The sequence below is a fragment of the Dufourea novaeangliae genome, unplaced genomic scaffold (genome assembly GCF_001272555.1).
Source record: "Dufourea novaeangliae isolate 0120121106 unplaced genomic scaffold, ASM127255v1 scaffold142, whole genome shotgun sequence".
Classification (NCBI taxonomy): Eukaryota; Metazoa; Arthropoda; class Insecta; order Hymenoptera; family Halictidae; genus Dufourea; species Dufourea novaeangliae.
Genome location: NW_015374026.1, coordinates 179,644 through 200,181, shown reverse-complemented (window position 1 = coordinate 200,181; position 20,538 = coordinate 179,644). Strand labels below are relative to the sequence as shown.

Here is a 20,538-nt window from a genome sequence, read left to right as displayed (position 1 = left end):
AATTGTACATCAGTGTAACAATTTATTTATACGAAAATATTTATAACATCAACAATAAAGTCATGATTTCGGCTATTATGTATTTTATACATATTTCTACAAAATATTTATTATACCATAATGATAAATGAAATTTTTCGTATGATATTAATTTTAATGCCTGAAGGTGAGAGTATTGTTGTATAAACATATGATTAACATATACAGAAGGCAATATCTATAAACATAAAAATAAGGTAAAAAGTTTATGTCAGAATCTTCTGTCATGATTGATGATTTCAACAAAATATATATTATGCATTGATGTATGTTATTGTTATTGTAAAAGAGGTACATTTGAATAGACACACAAACAATGATTTTAAACATAAAAAGAGACCACGTATTCTCAACAGAATAATTAAAGATGTTAAATAGCACCAACTAGCACCGTTTCCAAATAAAAAAAAAATAATTCTTAATATCACTGGTTTAAGCCAAACAATTTTAAAGCATTGAAAGCAGTAGCTACGGCAACTTCTTCTGGTGTGATTTGCATGAATGCTGCTACCATTTCCACTATTGCTGGTAAGGCACATGGTTCATTACGTTGAAAAGTACAATAACGATGAAGAAACGTCATAGATCGTTCGGTGAGAGCATCTTTAACATGTACAGGTAGCTTACTGGCTCTAGTATTAGGATACATGAATGGAGCATCTGTTTCTACTAATATTCTATCTAGAGGTGCGAGTCCTCTTTCGAGTAATTGCCTTATTCCACTATCGGATTTATCTTTACACAAATATCCCGTGATTCCTAAATAAAAACCATTATTTAAATACAATTGTGCTTCTTCTGCAGTTCCAATAAATGAATGAATTAAAATTGGTGGTAAACAATTCTCATAATGCTTTAGAACTTCTAAGACATCTGCCTGAGCTCCTCTTTCATGTATTATTAATGGTTTGTTTAATAGACATGCAAGTTTTACTTGTTTATGGAACACAGCACGTTGTGTTTCCGGATCAGAAAAGTCACGACTGTAATCTAAACCACATTCTCCTATTGCTACACATTCTGGATTTCTAGCTATACTCTCGAGTTCATGCGAAGTGTCTGGATTTTCCCATGACTTTGCATCATGAGGATGTACACCAGCAGTAGAATAAAGGGTACCAGGATATATTCGAGTTAATCTTAATGCTTCTTTACTAGACCGAATACTTGCACCTGTTACCATAATTTTCTGTACACCGGCATCTTTTGCTCTCTGAACTACACTATCTAAATCTCTGCAATATTTTTTATTCGTGAGGTTGGCACCGACATCAACTATGATATAATTTTCATAACACTGTGTCATAGCTGAGGAAGCTGCTTTTTCCTCTGTATTCGATGCAGTAGCATTTTCAGCCATTCCTCAATCTTTAATTACAATATCTGAAATAAGATAAAAATAGCAATTGTTATATTTGCTACTTTTTATACAAGAAGAAACACAAAAATATCCTAAATATATAAATATAAGCATAGAAATATTACAGTATATATTGTAATTTTAAAAGTACTTATCAAAGTTTTACCATAATTAAATCACTAATTAATTTCTCCTTATCCAACATATGTTACATACTGATGTGTTTATACATATATGTATAAATAGATGACAGTACAAACATAAAAAATATGTAAATATATAATACGCGACTATGTTACTTAACCTATATCAATAAAAAGAAATGAATGCATTATAAAAAAGGAGGAAACGTATGAACATTTATAAGTCTCTGCAATAACTATCGTATTTAATAAAGACATTGTATAGGGGACACTAACGATAAAGTGCAAAATGCATCTGTTGCCAACCAGTTGATATTATATATTTTGTCAGCATCCAAGTTGTCGCAACAATTGCAATGATTGTACGTTCTATTTTCTGTGAACGTATAATCGAACAAATTGAAGCTTTTCTGTTTAAAAATTTATTAGCTTTATATAATTCGAAACACTACCGTACACACATATTAATGTCTAAAAGTACAAGAGAGATGAAGAGAGAAATGAACAATGAACACAGAAAACATGTATTATATACACTACACTGTTGCACGTGCACTGCGCTTATCATATAGGTATGTGCATAGGTGTATGTATTGATATGTATGTATGTGTACGATTGAATCGCGAAATGCAAACAGTGCTCATCGCACACAATAACGTTTTTTTATTCATTTATGAAAAGGAAGTTTTTTGTAATACACGTTATAACTGAGTATATAATTATTGATTGAAGATTATACATTTACATCTTTATAATTGAGAATATAAGTGTTTATTTTATTTAAAAATTACAATCTACAGTATACTGTACATAAATACACATGTATATGTATATAAACATAAGTTGAAGACTTAAAACATTTAAAGGAAATATTTAGAATTAGAAACTAATAATTTTGATGTTTATTAAAGGTGATTCCAAGAAAGGATATAGCCTACAAATTTTATCCTTTCAAAATAAGCGGGAAATATAATTATGATGAAGGTATTATATTTATTTATATGTTAATAATGTAATTCTTCTAGCATATCAATGTAAAGTACCTATAAATATGAATTCGTGAACTTATAATGTATAAATTGCGATTTATTTATATGCATTTATAGAACCCATGATTATTTAATAGTCAGTATATTTAGTAGGGCGTATAATACAGTTTAATGTGATTTCCATTTGGTTTAAAATCTAGTGGAACCCTTAATACAATAAATAAATCTCTCTTTAATTCCAGTCTCTGTCAATTAATTTATAAAAATATGTATTTACAAAAACATCCATACTTTATTTAATTAGTAATGAATATTATCTGGTGTTATCCATACCAGATAGGTCACAGTTTTGATACAAGTGTTACTGTTAATAGTTTTCTAAGTATCTAATACTTTTGCACAGAAAAGAAAAACAAGACGTCAGCTTTTAGCAGAAAAAGAAGCCACAGCCAGACAATTAGTCGAAAAAGCAAATGCTACAATAAATCCTTTAGAATCTTTAACATCTTTTCACAAATATGTGACAAAAGACAATCAGATCGTTCAACTTTCCTGTATGAGGTCAGGAGATGCAACACCTGAATGCTTATCTTGGATATTTAATATCTTGGAGCGTAATATGAAAACCATGTATGAGCAATGCGACTGGGGTTGGGATCCAATTTCAAAGAAACAAGAATTAACAGAACCAGCAGCCTGGTACTTAGTAGCTTCCTCGAACAACAAGTTTCTTGGATTTTCTCACTTTCGATTTGACATAGAACATAGGGAAGAAGTGTTATATTGGTAGGTTGATTTTAATATACATCTTTTGTATAAAACTGTAACAAATAAACCAGTACATCTTTTTCTTCTTTATATCCAGCTATGAAATACAGTTGGAACCAATAGTAAGGCGGAAAGGACTTGGCCAATTTATGATGTCAGTTCTTGAGTTTATGGCATTACAGAACAAGATGCAAAAAGTAATGCTAACTGTGTTTAAGCATAATCCGTCGGCTATGCAGTTTTTTTATTCCCTTGGGTAATTATCATTTCTTTATCAGTATATAACACTTTAATAAATGTGGTAAGAATATTGTTCGCATAATTCCACTTTTATCACAAGATTTTTAATGTTTTTTTTTAATACAATATATGTACACAACAAACGTAAAAAGTTATAATTTCAAAAGTATTAGTACGACTAGTATGAAAGTGTATTCTTACAGTTACACTAATGTCTCGATGAGTGCTACGTACTCGGGTTCATTTCGGAGCACACTCGTTGCAAGGTGAAATAAGTTTCAACTCCTCATAAATTTCATTTCTGCCCGAAACCGAGCCTCTGCTTAGCTTCTGTTTACTCTGTTTTGATTGGTTCCACAGGGGGATTGTCCCAGTGGTGGGAACAATGCTGTCGCATTCATCGAGGAATCATTGTACATATATATCTAATGTCAGTCACCATGCCATTGATCCCAACTACATATCTCTTGCAACAAAAAATATCTTTTGTTTTATTGTTGTCATATTTTTATGATATAAATACTGAATAATATATAAATAAATGAAAGTAAGAGGAGAAAATATATCGATAAAGTTCTCTTTAGCCAATTATGAAGTTTGTATATTATGAGTTATATATTTATTCAGGAAATTGTAATTAAATGATCACTATTAAATGTACACAGAAATGGCATGGTGTTACTATAGCAAATTTATAATTTCATTATTCGGCTCACTTATTTAGATTTAATTCGATAAATATCATTAAAACGTTAGGCAGTAAAAATTGTTGACTATAGTAAATCCACTGTACAAAGCATATAGCATATATTTAATTATGTCGAAGTAAATACGTTTAGATTTGTTCGTGTCGTAGATAATATTATTTCACTTAATACTGTTGCAGTTATAAGCTGGATAAAATCAGTCCACCGGTATCGGATCTGTCGCATTACGTTATCGTGAGTAAGGCCGTTGATAGTGGATCGGTGAGCAAGGAAAAGAAATAATGTTTGTACTGAACTATATAAAAATAAAGGTCTAAGTTGTCCTTTAACTTACGATTGTGTTTTGTGAAACAAAATCGATAATATTTGGTGCGGGCATAAATTAACGATTGGAGATTTCAATGATGGTCCTACGTTATGGAATGTAAGAGGAGCTTTGCTAATGATCCAGTCGTCTATATAATTGAAGAACTTCGTTAAATCAATTTCTCCAGATTCAGAGACGTTGAAGTAGCGTTGATATGAGTTGTCGTTCCAGCACATATCTAACGCGGCTTTGTGTAGAACCATTCCAATCCCTTTACCGGCTCCATCCGGTATAGGGAACACTCTAAAACTAACGACACTTAAATCTACAGGAAGATCGTGACGAAGCGGTGAGAAGTACGCGTTCAAGTCAAAAGGTAAAACGTTAGGACGATGCATCGCGATGATCGGATGTAACAGCTCTTCTGAAGCTAGATGACCGTACAGCGATAGTAATCCTGCTGGATGATTAGTTGACGGTGATGGAGATGGACAGGGTGATCTTCTTTTTTCAAGGACAAACATAAACCAATGATTTGTTAATAGATTGTCAGTCACACCCTGACCCAATCCCCTGTTATCATCTTGTTGTAATCTTCGGTCTTGCATAATCTATGTGTAAATATTCCAGGTATCACAAGGCACATCCTATCCGCTTAACTGAAAGTAAATACTAGATACATACTTCAATTTGTCCCGATGCCATGGAACTTACACCTAATGGTTGTGCTGTTACCACTGTTAATCGAACTCTTTTATCCTCTATATATGCACTGGATGCCATTGGATAATAATTTCCTTGAGTAGGAAGCTTCGGAAATCTTTGGCGCTTTATCATCTAAGATAATTAATTTACATGCTTTTATCGGTTGTTCAATTTGGTAAAATTATGATGTGTTAAATACTTACATTGAGTCCATTTAAATCTGTGAAGAATTGATCACCCGAAGTTATATCTGTACTCAATCTCATAGCTAACTCGTAATTTTGTGTCTCCGATATATCAACCTCGTTGAATATGTGTAGTCCAAGCCCATCGCAACCAGGAGAATTGTACAATATACAAGTGTGACGTACGTGGGCTAATTCAACAAATACTTTCGAGACGATGGGTCCGGTTATTAAGTGTACGATACACTTGTTGTCCATGAATACCAAGTCTGGTTCTGGCTTTTCAGGTAAAAATAAATAAGCTCCGCTTTTATCTTTACCGGAACCCTTTCTAGTACCGTACTTGACGAACTCTAAATGAGCGGGGAACGTTGTATTGCCGACCCTCAAAGCTTTCAAAAGGCCAGATTTCCCGAAAGATGCCGATAAATCTGGTCGTTGAGTAATCGAGAATTCTTGGGCATTCGGTACTACTTGAATTTGATCGAAAGCTGGTATTTTCAGAAGATTGATATCCGTATTATAAACAGTTACGTTGGCGAGGTGCACTTCCCTGTGTACAGTGAAGAAGAACCGGTTAAACGATTGGAATAAAAGAATGTATTTGATAAAAGAAAATAACGCACGATGGAAACGATGTCTTTGGTAGCGTGTGAATTATATAGGTAGTAATGCCAAATCCAGGTACAGTTATTAAGAAGGATAACTCGTATCTAGCAGCAGTTAACGCAGCAGGACCGATCCAAATTGGAGAGATCTGGCATTGAATAGGTTGACCCATGCGATCGGTAACTTTAACATACGGTGTCGAGACAATTAACGTTTGTACTTTTGTCCTCTGCCTTGGAATAGAATTATACAGAATGACTTTCTTCTGAGGATATTCATCTCTCAATGTAAGTACATGTTTGTCTCCGGCGCTGGTATGACGCAACCTAATAATAATAAATAACGATATATTTTTTCACACATTGAATAATAGTTTCAATTTTGTTGAAAGCATTTTAAAGTTCCTTTCAGACCTAGATTCATCGAGTGTTATATATACAGCATCCACATCTATTGTTTTCTGAGAAGTTTTCAATAGATGCACCACAGATTGCTGAAGCACATGAGCAGAATTGTTTAAAGCTATTATCATCTTCTTTGCGTAATCCACGACCACTTCATCCTTAGCAGTTCCAGTGATACCATCGTGATGTTGAAACAAAGAGTGCCACATTCTTGCTTTAACAAGCTTAATAGTACTCGATCTAATCGTTTGTGAAAAGGCCTGAAATTTATTTAATTAACGCATAACGATAATCTTCCGTGGTAAATACAATTTTCAAGTCTACCTAGATGTGTAATATCCACTCCAATAGTGATCATCCCTATCGGAATAGGTGAAAAAGTCTCCTGACAAAGTTGGAAACTCGTTCAAATTATGCTTCTCTCTAACTGCATCAAAGTAATCGGTTAACGTTCCAAATTGAATTTGTACATTCATTTGTTTGTTCCGGTTCATATAATCGAAAAGTTTGCGATAGTTGGTATACTGAGCATCCCACTCGGCAAAATAAGTATATCTAAAATCATCCCCTAACGGTGCTAATACCACGTCAGTCTTAAACAGTTGAGCTTTCTTTCGGTATTGATCCAGCAAAAGGGCAGCTCTTTCTGCAACGTTCCCGTCAGTTATAGCACGTGGAGCTACTTTCCACGGACAAGTCAGTCCAGAGCTTTGAAGCCGAAAGAAGTCAAATTGACAGCATACTTTTGGATCCGGGCCGCAAGTATGCGGTACATCGTAACTATAAAATGGCATAACGTGTGTAAAGATTTCCGTTGATCCATCATTGTCCCATAACTGTCTCCAGCGGAATTCCAAATGTTTCTCCTTGGCTAATCGTTTTTTAACCGAGTAATGCACCCTCTGTATCAATACATTTTGTAGTCCAGCATTTTTCAAAAGATACGGCATAGTCGGCGAAAGACCGAACGGATCGATGGCCCAGCCCGAGTTTGGTGTATAATCTAAGTTGTATTTTAACCACTGATGACCTTCGGTTAGTTGTGTAAGCTGAGCCATCCAATGGGACACAGATTCATCTGGCATGACCCATCCTCCCGATACAATTTCTAACTGGCCATCGTGAATTAAACGTCGGACCAACGTACGCGTTGTTTCCGACTGATCTTCCCACCACAGTTGGAAAAACGATATTTCTGCCCAAATGAATTTACGTCTACTATCCTCCACCAATTTCGGTACCATATTATTCAAAATACTTCTAGTTTGAAACGCATAATATTTCTCAAAAGTGCTGAGCCATCCAGGATCGTTATGCGAATGTGGGACTACAAAAACTTTTAGCTTTCTGTTTGGATGCCATTGCTTATCATCGTATGTAATATCCCATCCTTGCTTCCAGACTCCTCCGTCTATATTATTAAACTCTAATTGCCTATACATTTCTAACATTTGTATGTCTACTTCTGGTACTTTTTCTATGGTGAAGTTACACGTAAGTACTTTTCCTGAGTGTAAAGAACTGGAGGATACAGATTGATTATGACGATTTATGGAATGAACCACAGGGACAAAGTTTTTGGCTTCTGCAACTTCTCTCAAAGCATTCATGACCTCATGATGTTTATTGAAGTCTTTTTCTAGCTTAGCAAGTCTGTTTTCAAAATGTAACCACTGATTCTAAAAGTATGTAAAGTGAAATTATATTTATGGTTAATACAAATTATACATATATATACATACTGTATTATGGTTATCACAGCATATACTTACATCATTGACAGAAAGTTTGGCTCCTTGTCCAGGTGGAAATAGTGCTAGATCCATCATTAAATACATCATAACACAGCAGGCCAATATTAAGCCCGCTCCAAGTATTGCAAATATTTTTCTAGTCTTCATTGTTACACATTTATTAGTTCAAGTCTAGTAGTTAAAACGACTGTACAAATTAAGAGGCTCACTATAGAATATAATTTTCATAATAGGAGAATTAAATCTTAACCTAGCTTGTGTATCACGTTTATAAGTTACATATTATTAGTTTTTTTTATGAAAAGACTTCATGGACCGTGAAATAAAATAAATTACGGGAATATAATATTTGTTTGGCTCATAGAATAAGATTTCATGAACGGTCTATTAACGTGACACTGACAAACAGTATCTCACTCCTGTTTCTGTTTACTGCTGCTTACCACTGTTTACGCTCGTACCGCTTCAAGCGGTCCGCTTGTAGTACAAGCCTTGTACCTTATGTGTACCTATGGTACCTATCACTATCAGTACATACCTATGCACTTCACTGCTTATACATATGGCGTTCGTTGCATACCATGTTTGCATGCATTGCATGAATGCATGAATGTGTATGTAGCACCTGCTTTGTTTCTACTGCGAAGTACTAGAAATTCATGATTTTTTAAATATATCTATTTAATATCTATGCATTTGTAACGTTTTATTACCACTCTCTCTTTCTTTCTCTCTCTCTCTCTCTCTCTCTATATATATATATATATATATATATTGTTTTTATTATGTAATAAGCAGAATTTTAAAGAACATTTCAAACATTTTAAACTTCCGTGAGAGTTAGAACATTAACAAGAACTGGCAAGGTTTAATATAGATATACGTTAAAACATAATCATTCCTTAAATATTCTAATCTTAACTGGAACTTGCAACCTTTTTCGAGTTTGAACTTTTCGTCTTATATATATTTGAAATTTTTCGAACATTTGGTAATTTATTTATGTTTTAACATTTTTAAATTACGCGCAACCACAGCCGACTGCAGCCGACTCTTAGAGTCGGCTTTGGCGCGACCAGGCGCGACACATCACTGTACAAAGGACATTAAGGTGGGTCCACTTTTTAGTGAAAATGTCGTCCGGCTTAGCCGTATGGCGAGAATCGTGGCTATGAGAACACACTTTGATGTACATATATTTAGAAATGCGCAACCTGAACCATTTAAACAAAAGTAACCCACATTTATTCGATGTGATAACCGACTATTAATTGTTATTTTTGGAAACTTGATTCTAAAGAAAAAAATAGAAGAACATGAAAGCAAATAGTGCCTTTATTATTCATACTGGTTAAGAATTCCCTGTGAACGTTCTCAATGTTATTATGTACATATCTACCTACTTACTACGATGTGATGTGTGATTGACAGAATTTGTGCATTGTTTACGTTGTGCTATGTCAGTTAATTCTTTAAAAGCTTAAAATGTCCGAATTCGTGAAGTCGTTGCAAATCAACAAATATATTTTATCAAAGTTGTGGTATACATCTCTCGTTGTTTACCAAGAAAATGCTAATGATAAATCTCTTTCTTGTCAGAGTGATACTGTAGACTATGTTGAATCTGACTCTTTAATCGAAAGCGTAATGTAAGTATAATACAATCCAAATAAACTGTTATATACACACGATTTTGTAATATCATATAAAAATCTGACCCAAGTTAAAACTAAAAAAATAAACTTTATCCTTATTAATTAAACTTTTTTAGCCGTTCTCAATGTTCAAGTCAGCATCAATGGATCATTCAAACATTATTGCAAAAACTTATTGGCAATGTAGCTTCAGACATTAAAAATATAAAGAATCATCATAGATATTTGCAAATGATACAGGCTTTGCAATTGTGTAAAAATTTGACAATGGATATACAACAAGTAATATTCAATTAATTTATATTAATTAGAAATAAGACTTTTGTTATATTTATAATACATATTCTTTTTAGAGATTACTAATGACATATGAAACTAATTCAGAACAAACAGACTCAGAAATACAGAAAGAATTACAAGAAGAATGTTTTACATTTTTAAGGCAAAATGTTTATGCTAATCCAACTATCGTATGTTGGATAATTAATGAATTATTGTCTTTGTATTTTCATACATCACCAGTGATGTATCATAATTTGCAAGACTTTTATTTGTCACTTATAAATGAATTACTGCAATATAAATCATCCAAGGAACAATTAATTGACAATCCTCTTGGAGGTGTATTATGTATTATGTCAAGAATGAATATAATTGAATTGAACACGATTGAACAGTTACAGTCGTGTTTTCCTATGCTATTAAAAGTATGTAACATCCAAGATATTGAACTTGCATTATATTCAAGGATAGAGAGAAAACCTTTTAACGCATGGTGCACGTTTCTCGATGAAGTCTATGCATATTCCAAACTTATTGAGAATTTGGATGATGCAGTGAAAATACAAGATTCATTATTTACACATGATTCTATCTCTGAACTAATTTTGATTAAGAGAAATCTTATAGAAAGAGTAATTAACACGAACCTGCATTGGGTAATAGATATTTTGGTAGGTAATAAAATAATAAGCACAGTAAGCATTTGAATTTAATAATATATATATTTTATTTGCAGGATATTTGTTATATTTTAGTGACAAATGGAAAGTATGATAATGTTTCATCAATACTAAGCTGTAAATTATTGAAAAGTTTTTGGCCAGCCTTATTATTTAAGGTTTTAAATGACTGTATAAAGGAAGAAATTCTTTCTAGTACAGTTGAAAAACATGATAGGTTCACGTGTGACTCGATTAAATTCTTAATATTAAAATGTAATTTTGATACAGTTCGTGATTCTACTTTACAAGAGTTTAACATTGCATTGAAGAAATATATGAAAATTGTGGAATATGTTATGAATTGGATGGAAGATACCTTTGGGATGAATAACGACATTCAAAATCCAGAGCCAGTTAAACAGAGAATTTCTATAAAACAAATATTCACCCTCTTGCAGCATTTTAATAGCCTTTTGGTATTAAAAATGACAATAAATTTGCACGAGGAGGAGTATAGTAAAATAAGAAATCTGTTAAAAGACGTTTCTGAGCCTGAAAATATTTTTTCTGCATACTGTAGTATGTTTAGTGCTCTGAAAGCTATTTTATTATGTGATAGTTATGACACGAGACAAAGTATTATTACACGTCACATCACTGAAATGAAACGCTATGTAAACACTTTGTATCCGCTTAGTCTACGAATAGAAGTAATCAAGAATATATTTTCGTTCCTTTTTTTGAGACACGACGACTTCAACTGCTCGCAAAAATCTTACGATAAAAGTAATGTATCTACCTCAGATGGACAAAGAAATTTTGAGAACAAGTGGATGAGTCAGACTTCAACAGGATTTGTTTGCAACAAATACGCCATAAGAGATATATTACTTTATTTGAAAGAAATCGTGTTGGCTACCGAAAATGAATTTAGAGAAATGATAGATAAAGATGAATGTACAGAAGATACAAATCAAATTCAAAAAGACATTTGTTCCATTAATGCGGCAGTAATGGATGCCAAGTGGAGATTAGAACTTTATACGAGTTCACAGTTTACAGAAGACATTAATGTGTATAAAGATGCGAATAAGAATCTTCTTTCTAAACCGAAAGCTCTGTTAGATGGAAAATTAATTTCAAATCGTATTAAAGAGAAAATATTTTTTTATCAACAAGATAGCACATCGGACGATACAAAAACAAAATCGAATAGTAACTCGGATTCAGAACTGATACATAATAATGCCAAATATCGAAAACATTCTAAGAATGTAACAATAACAATAGACGCTACAGCAACCAAAGATGTAGCACATAAACCATTGTTCGTGAATTTTATGTTGGCAACTAAAGAAAGCCTAGTTATTCAATGTTTATGGAAAAATGATTATGCAAAAGCACAGGATATCATAGAGGTAATATTATTAATAAAAATACGTATTTATATGTTTCTAATTGCAGCTTCAAATTGTTCAAATGCATCTTCTTCGAATTCTGTAGGTTCATACGTGATAAACTGTTGTGTCTCCTCTTTCTTTTTAATTTTCTTGGCTAGAGTACCAGGAGGATTAATTACATAATACTGTTTTGCAAGTAGAACTCTTTTATCGGGGAAGCAAAACTTACAACGAAAACAACAACAACACCAACCTGCAGAATGATACATTATTTTTTAAAATTACTGTTACTATACAAACGATAATATTGTATATTACCTCTTTGACACCAACAAGGAATTGCAAGACATACATAAATTAGGAACCAAACTCTGACGATTAACCATATTCTCTGCACAGACTTCTTTACCGCAGGTGTTTCATGTTCGTAGTTGTATATTAAACAATCTATCGCTTTGATACCTGACTTTTTCGATGTCTCTGTACAATTTTTGAAATTTAGCAATGTTTCTAATGTTTCTTGAGGGTATTTCTCCAATTGCGTTTCATTCGTATAATTTAATGGCTTCCTAACAGAATCGTCACTCCGGATTGCCTCTGCATATTCTCTTTTAAAATTTTCGTACTCATATTCTTCTTCGTCTGATTCTGTTTCTTCAACATGTACCGTAACACCTTTCACGTTAAAAGGAGTAGATTTTTTAGGTGTGACCTGTACTTCGTTTTCATAGTTATCAACATTAGGAATATTTCTCGTTGTTTCCAATAATGAAAGATCAATATGTTTCATTTGGAAAAAGTCGTTCTTTTCGTCAGGTTCAGTTTGATAGAGGTATTGCTCGTTCTCACGCTTCGCTCTAATTATTTCCTTGTAAGAATTGTTTTTCTTTTGCGATCTAAAAGTACGTATCGATTAAAGTAACATTTTAATTATTTTATATCTTTTCACTAATTAATTATTAAACACTTTGTCTAAGTCTTCTTTGAAACCAGCAATAAATGGTTCATCGTTTCTTTCTGTATTAGGATGTTCCCATACGATTGGTTCAAGTTGGTTTAGCATGTTAGCGAGCTGTACTTTATTTACACTGTCGCGTTTATTCTGATTTTCTATTAAAGAATGCAGCGGTTTGTATCTACTCTCGTCTTCTATGTAAAGTTCCAGAGCTGCAAGATCTGCTGGTTGAATCATTTCATTTTCATTTTGCTCATTGTAATCTTTTGTGTCAGATGCAATCTCAAACACCTTGTTATCTTGGGAATTAATCTATAGGAAACAGGACGGTAGAATAGCAATGTTATATCTAATAATAGTCAACGGGGCGATATTATTTATTGATACTCAACATTATACAATGATAACGAATTAACAGAAATTTTGAAATATAGTAATGTAATTATGATTCTTGTAAGTAACATATTTGATGGTATTTAATGTTACTCCTTGTATTGTAGGCATCTGATATGGAAAATACCGAATTAAATGGTGAACTGGAATTTTCAAAAGCATTATACGTGTTCAGAGAGAATATATACAAAGAAACAAACACACTGAAGGATAGAAATCGATCTAAAGAAAACTTACAGTTTTCCGCATTAGAGGTACGCTCTAAGAATTAACTTATTTCAATTACAAGGAAATTATTTTTTTTTTTTACAGAACGTAAGATTAGCTGCAAAAGAGGGTATACATTCGTCCAGACAAACTAGCCAACTCGAAACATTTTTGGCATCTCAAGAAATCAATTTACAAATGCTAAACGTGGATATTCTCAGCAGCAACGAAATGTTAACAATATGTGTGCTAGATATAGCTTTAACTATGAGTCAAATTCACTCGGTGTCAATTAATCTTTGCGACGTCGCAATCAAGTATTTGAAATTATGTAAAACATTTGACAATACCGAATATTCACATTTCTTTTCTAGAATTTATCAATTGTTACATGAAAAGAAAGACGAATTCTCTATAGAAAATATACTCTGTGATGCAAGAATTTCATTGACAATAAGGGAGTACAAAGAGAAGGAAGACTTTTGGACTGATATTGCGATCAAGTATCATGAATTCAAAGAATCACAAACAAATGAAGATAGAATCAATAAAATTCTGAGAGACAGCAATTATTTGGCAGGTTTAAAAATACTTAGCAAGATGCCGACTATTTCCAGCGCAACAGGAAAATATATACAAGCTATTTGTTCCCATTTACAACTTCTGCATAAAATTATTCCAAAGGATCATCCGACACTTACAGTTTCTGACTTGCTAAAAATTCCATTACATTATTACTTTGGTCATCAAATATTTGAACTTGAAATTGAGCCAAATAAGCTTGAAACAATTGCACACAATTTGCAAGTTAATTTAGTATACAGCATTCTTACAAATGCTTGTCCGAGACTTATACGTGAGGATAGTATAAAATATTCTGCCAGGAATAAGGAAAATGGATGCATCGTTTTAAACAAAGCATCGTGCAAATTGGTATGTATCAATCATTGTAGGTAATTCTATAATTTTGCGAAGAAACTAAGTATATAAAAAGAAATAAAATAGTCTCTGTTGTGATTTTAGGATTTACATAATAAAATACAAGGACCAAATCAATGTGTTTCAGAAATATTAACAGAAATTTTGCAGATCTTGCAAAATATGAATGTGCATCAGTTTTCTTTAAGACACGACATTTGTGAATCTATTTCGAAGCATCCTGATATTCGAGATGCATTGAATAAAACATCCAGTCTTGTGAAACTGGATTTGAGTGAATTGTCCACGGGTGATGAAACATTGGCGTTTCTTTTGAATACATGGAATCTTATGTTTCTTCATGCTTGCCTGACTGTGTGGGTAGATCGTACGCCGTTTAGTAATTTGCAACACGCGATTTCATTGATGTCGATTGGTTACTTTATTGGTGATTTGGGTTTAGTAACATTTACCGCGCTCAGATCAAAATTGCTCGATAACATAATGCTAGATAATAAGTTCTTCATGGAACTCGAAGAACTTAATGAACCAGTGTGGCAAGATCTAGACATTACTCACGATCCAAGAGTGATCTTTATGATGGCTAATGAATTTTATGGAACGCCTTGTATCCGAGTAAGTTTGTTTTCAATTTTCCACTATATGTAGGTATATTATAAAAGAATTCATTGATACGTTTACATCCGTAGGCCTGTAATCCAGAAACGTTAAATGAAACTCTAAGCAAGGCTATCCGGGAATATTTTGATTATTATTCACCGATTCCCGAGAAGCCTGAAGGAAATACGGAAGAGGAAATAACAACAGTCTTGTTGCCAGATGTTGTGAAACGTTATCAAAATCTTGTTTCTGAGAACAAAAGTAATATATGTGAAACTAATAGCAGCGAGAATATGTTGTCAGTGGATGACTATTACAAGTCTTCTAACAAAAATGTGACGATACAATACATGCTGCCTTCATATTCGGATGGTGTGATATTGAAATACACAGATTATTTTACTATGCATCATCAGAAACAGACACATTCGAACGAGGATGTATGGAAAGCTCATACTATACGACCAAGTTTACTACAATATTTGGAGAATCATTGTTGGGTCGTTTCTTATCTTTTACAAAGAATACATAATGAACATCCAACTATTTTAGAAAACAGCTGTGATAACTTGAAACGCACTGCTTGCCTTGAAAATCTCTTGAGCTCATCCTGGGTAGACGAAATGAAATCCCTCGTTGAGAATAATCAAACTCTAGCGGTTATTGTTGAAACGATACCCATACAGAAATTATGGCGACATTTTGAAATTGCATTAGAACAAAACGAATGGCATACTTGTTTGAGACTTATAAACGCTTTACCGGATAATTTGGTTACGAGTACGAAATTGCAATATTTTAAGGATAAAGTTCTCAGTTACATTGTTTCGAACGAGGCTACCAAAATATTGCAGTATATATATCAAATTAAAGATATGCATATATTAAGTCAGACAGTCTTACATAATATGGATAAATGGGATGTAAGCGTTTGTGAAAATGCTTTACTTCATGCATTGCATCATGTAGATAGTTACAAGTTGCCAATGCACTGTAAATTAGAGTTAAATGAAATTCTGCGTAGAGTACTAATTTTTCATCAAATGCTTCCATATTGTATAACCAAAGGGAACGGTACTTGGTATGACATTGCTTATTGTACAGACAAGATCGATCCATTTCAAGTTATCAAATCATTAATAAATGCAGACAAATTTGAATTGTGCTTGGAGTGGCTGGAGAGTCAAGCATTCTCTTTAGAAATACATCCTTCCAAAACACAAGACTTTCTGATAGGCCTCTTAAAAAGCGAATCTCAAAACTTCAAACAAACATTGAAGGTAAAATTGAACAATTACATTCCCAGTTATACCTATATGTATCATCCGATTAATTATATTAATGCACTTTCGTTTCTCAGTTTCTTCAAGCATTGTCGTTGAATCAATCGGTCAAATTGTGCACGGTCGCATTAAAGAAACTAGAATCTATCGATTCGTTACAATTTATTTGCACTTATTTATTAGAAAATTGTAAAGCAACTGCAGCAATAATATATAGGAGAACCTTGATAGGAATTGAAATTTTACGTATGCTGGACACTCAAGAACGACTATTATACATTCATTTAATAAAAGAACCACTGTTAATGTTAGAGCAATTGCTAATGAATTGTAAACTTGAATGTATTCAGAAGATATTGAATACACTTGAGGACAGATTGTCGAAAGTGGATATTTCAAGGGACGGCTTCGATAAGATTGTCAGATTTTATGCCAAAAAGTCGTTGGATTGTCGCGTGTCTCTACAATGTGATAATACTGAGAGCAAATCTAAAACTGTACAACATTCGGAATCGGAAAGTACTGAATTCATTATGCCCGTGCTAGTTCCTACTAAAGAAGAATGGGTACCAAATGAAAAGGTATACATACATATATGGCTACTATCTGTATAACCAGCTGTATGCAACCATAATGGATGTTTTCCCATCTCGAAAACCATAATTGCTACAGTCTCTGTTGTAACAGTAAACTTGAAATAGTTTAACCTCATTTTTGAAAGCTTTTTGTCATTTTTTTGGCAGAAATGAAGTTCTTAGTGGTATTACTTTTGTATATAGCTAATATGCTTTTTTAGGGTTGCTTTGTAAACAATTCTTTACTTTTTCCTTCAACAGGCTAGAAAATGTAGTTGTTGCAAGACTGTCATATTTTCCATGTTCAACAGGCGACATCATTGTCGCAGATGTGGTCGTGTGATTTGTGCCCAGTGTTCGCAGCATCGCATGCAGGTATCTGGTTATCCACCATCTGTATTGGTGCGTGTATGCGACGATTGTAAGCAACAGACTGTACTACAAACGCAATCGCACCAAGGAAGATCATCTACGCCCAGCAGTGAAATGTTTGATTATTGGAGATTAACGAGAGACGAAAAGCATAATGAAACAATTAGAGAAGAATTTTCATTTGAGTATGCACCGAACATTTCTCTGTGTCTGGCCATTCTTAACTTACATTCTGATCATGAAACGTACACCAGGTAATAATTATATCTATTATAGATTTTCTACATAGTCATTTAATGATACTCGGTAATACTACAATTATAATTACAGCTTTTTATTAGACCGTTGCGACGAATTTAAATGTCTTTTACAACCTGTTAATGGAGAAAAAGTAAATCCAGAAGTGGACCATACTGTAATTATTAAAATGATACGATCTCTGTTAGTCGCTGCGAAGGTTAAATGTGCCAAGCTTGGTCTTAATGCCGGACTGGTTCATTGTGACCGTTTCCTGTCGCAAGTAGACCTTATAGCTAGTTTGGTCCAATTTGATTGCTTGCATCTCATACCGTCTGATAATTTGGATGGACATGCTTTGAGGAAGTTGAGAGATCTGCTGATCGAGAAGGAACAGTGGACCCTTGCTCTGGATGTGAGTACCAAAGCAGGATTGGATACTCAAGGTGTTTGGGCGACCTGGGGTAAAGCATGTTTGAAAATAGGATACTTTGATCAAGCTCGAGAAAAGTTTCTCCACTGTCTCGACAAAATTCAACACGAAGATTTTGATGATTGGGTGATCCTGTCATATCCAAAAGATTCGATGACTGAAAACAGAAGAGGTATCCGAAAGTCGGTAACTGAAAACACAATTGACGAGAATAAAGAGTTCACAATGGAGGATGAGTTGAGCGTAAGAAAAACAGAAATCTCGAAAAATCGTCCATTAAAGGATCCACCGTTACTTACGGAAATCCTGCAAATATTAGATAACTTGAGCACATACAAACAACACGTACAGTATGAGGATAGTCAGTACAAGTCTAGTGCCCAGCAAGAAATATCAAATAATTTTAGGTACCTTAAAGTGACAAATCAAGGGCAAAGTCTTGCTAAGAACGCGCATTCAGCTATGCAAAACGTTTATTATTACGAGAGTCTGTATTACTTGTTAATATGCGGCAGCTGCAATTCAATCTTAGAATTTTTTCTAAGACACGATGAATTTAACGAATGTCTCGCGTTTACTTTAGAAACTGATCCAGAACCCGACTTATTCTACAATGTCATTTATTTGTACTGTTTAAAGACTGGCAACACCGAGAAGCTTCACGAAGCAATGAAGAGCAAAGATTGTAGTTTGCTAATTTGGAAAAAATATTTAATATACGTCTGTCACAGTCTGGAGAAGAGACATTACCTGAATATTTTATATCAGTTGCAACTGTTCATGAAAGATTCGATCCGAGCGGCCATGACATGCATCCGTTTTTATCGTAATGAGATCAATGATTACTCAGACTTGCACACCAGAGGGAATTTCTTGCTCGAAGCACAGAAACACTTGGAATATGAGCTACAGGTCGAAAGTTTAAATAGGAGAAGAAAGAAGAGCACAAGTTCCATGCACAGCAATCAAGGAATCTTGACAATGGAAATGGAACCTTCGGAGATAGACAAACATATAAACACCATCAGTAGACAAATGGAAATTGTCAAATTTTTGGCAACTTGTGAGAAAGAGGGACGGGCTCCCGTTGAAGTTTTGAATTTCTTTCCGGGCAAAGATTCCGACAATGTATGTACTACGGAATTACCAACATTATTCGGCAATCAACAGCAGAAAATCGATCTGGCTGTTCTAGCCATACTCTGTGGACGCAACATCGAAGAAGGATTTGGGATTGCATTCAGAATAATGCAAGGTTTCTCAACAATTATATAGAATATAAATACCTTCTGATACACTACACTGCATTCATTCGTACTAATAACACGTCATTTCAGATTATAATCTACCACAACAGAAAGTGTATTCTTTAGCTGGTCATATCTTGACACTGAGATACAATATTCCTGGAATAGAGCAATTGATTAAATGTTGTCACACTTCTGGAATACCAAATTCATACATTATTTCAGATTATGTTCTAACGCATTGCGTGAAATTATTACTAAATCGATTGCACGACGAGCCGGAATCAAGTTTAAAAAATGATGTGCTCAATCTGATTAGATTAATAACAGACATAGAACTGAAAGTAAGATTGCATTCTATACCTTATAATTTTCCTATTATTCGTTCGGTTCGTCTCTTCAATTTTTTGCTTACAGATAAACGCGTATATCGATTGCAAGCAATTAAAAGCTGCATACTTGGTGGCTGTTAAGTATTCAAGAGCACACGATATAAGAAAAATTTTGAAAGAATCTGATAGACTTGGTCAAAATGCCATTAAAGCGATATGTATAAAATGGCTTCAGCGAGAACTAAAGTCATGACCATAGAAAATACTATAAAATGTAAGTAATATGTCTCAAATTCTGTTATTATTTCTTCCTGGAAATTCTTTATTTCGAGACCATCGAAAAATTACTTTTAAAATGAGACTGTAAGTATCGTGTAAGAAAACCTTTCACTACGTTTCATTAACGTTTGTATAGTATACTGTACAAAGTATATTTTTTTTTGTTTTCATATTCCCATTTTTTATATCATAATTCAAAAGAATATTTTCTTAAACAATTGTACAGTAAAACTTTAAAGTTTTTAATTAAACAAGTGTAAACTAGTTATAAGATAAAAAGTGCAATAACTACAGTGTTTCATGAAGATTTATTTAAGTATATACCTGATAATAAATAACATTGGAAGTAATTAATAAAATATGTCTATTTTCACAAGCAAAATAATATATCTTTTCAATGATTGGTAATTATAATGCTTACATCCAAATATGCCAATAAATATCCTTTTTCCTTGCTCATATCTACGCGAAGAATG

The 20,538-nt window shown here is 33.4% G+C and overlaps 4 protein-coding genes across 4 annotated transcripts; 2 read left to right on the top strand and 2 right to left on the bottom strand.

The window, feature by feature from the left end:
* Positions 1 to 463: 463 nt before the first annotated feature.
* Positions 464 to 1,879, bottom strand: LOC107189362 (3'-5' ssDNA/RNA exonuclease TatD). The gene is made up of 2 exons (XM_015577878.1): positions 1,819 to 1,879; positions 464 to 1,422 (listed from the first exon to the last, which is right to left on the bottom strand). Exon 2 carries the CDS (start codon positions 1,397 to 1,399, stop codon positions 464 to 466), a length of 936 nt encoding a protein of 311 aa, XP_015433364.1. The 5' UTR covers positions 1,400 to 1,422; positions 1,819 to 1,879.
* Positions 1,880 to 2,484: 605 nt separating this feature from the next.
* On the top strand, positions 2,485 to 4,529 carry LOC107189327 (N-alpha-acetyltransferase 40). The gene is made up of 4 exons (XM_015577827.1): positions 2,485 to 2,527; positions 2,936 to 3,318; positions 3,398 to 3,556; positions 4,427 to 4,529. Exons 1-4 carry the CDS (start codon positions 2,519 to 2,521, stop codon positions 4,527 to 4,529), a joined length of 654 nt encoding a protein of 217 aa, XP_015433313.1. The 5' UTR covers positions 2,485 to 2,518.
* A 42-nt stretch (positions 4,530 to 4,571) lies between these two features.
* Positions 4,572 to 8,358, bottom strand: LOC107189290 (alpha-mannosidase 2). The gene is made up of 8 exons (XM_015577785.1): positions 8,230 to 8,358; positions 6,782 to 8,136; positions 6,693 to 6,717; positions 6,467 to 6,651; positions 6,071 to 6,379; positions 5,463 to 5,997; positions 5,239 to 5,391; positions 4,572 to 5,165 (listed from the first exon to the last, which is right to left on the bottom strand). The coding sequence occupies exons 1-8, from the start codon at positions 8,356 to 8,358 to the stop codon at positions 4,578 to 4,580; spliced, it is 3,279 nt and encodes a 1,092-aa protein (XP_015433271.1). The 3' UTR covers positions 4,572 to 4,577.
* A 1,338-nt stretch (positions 8,359 to 9,696) lies between these two features.
* Positions 9,697 to 20,036, top strand: LOC107189289. The gene is made up of 13 exons (XM_015577784.1): positions 9,697 to 9,860; positions 9,983 to 10,148; positions 10,220 to 10,819; positions 10,885 to 12,228; positions 13,666 to 13,812; positions 13,871 to 14,698; positions 14,789 to 15,319; positions 15,394 to 16,584; positions 16,665 to 17,168; positions 17,424 to 17,788; positions 17,865 to 19,459; positions 19,542 to 19,795; positions 19,869 to 20,036. The coding sequence occupies exons 1-13, from the start codon at positions 9,697 to 9,699 to the stop codon at positions 20,034 to 20,036; spliced, it is 7,857 nt and encodes a 2,618-aa protein (XP_015433270.1).
* Positions 20,037 to 20,538: the final 502 nt, after the last annotated feature.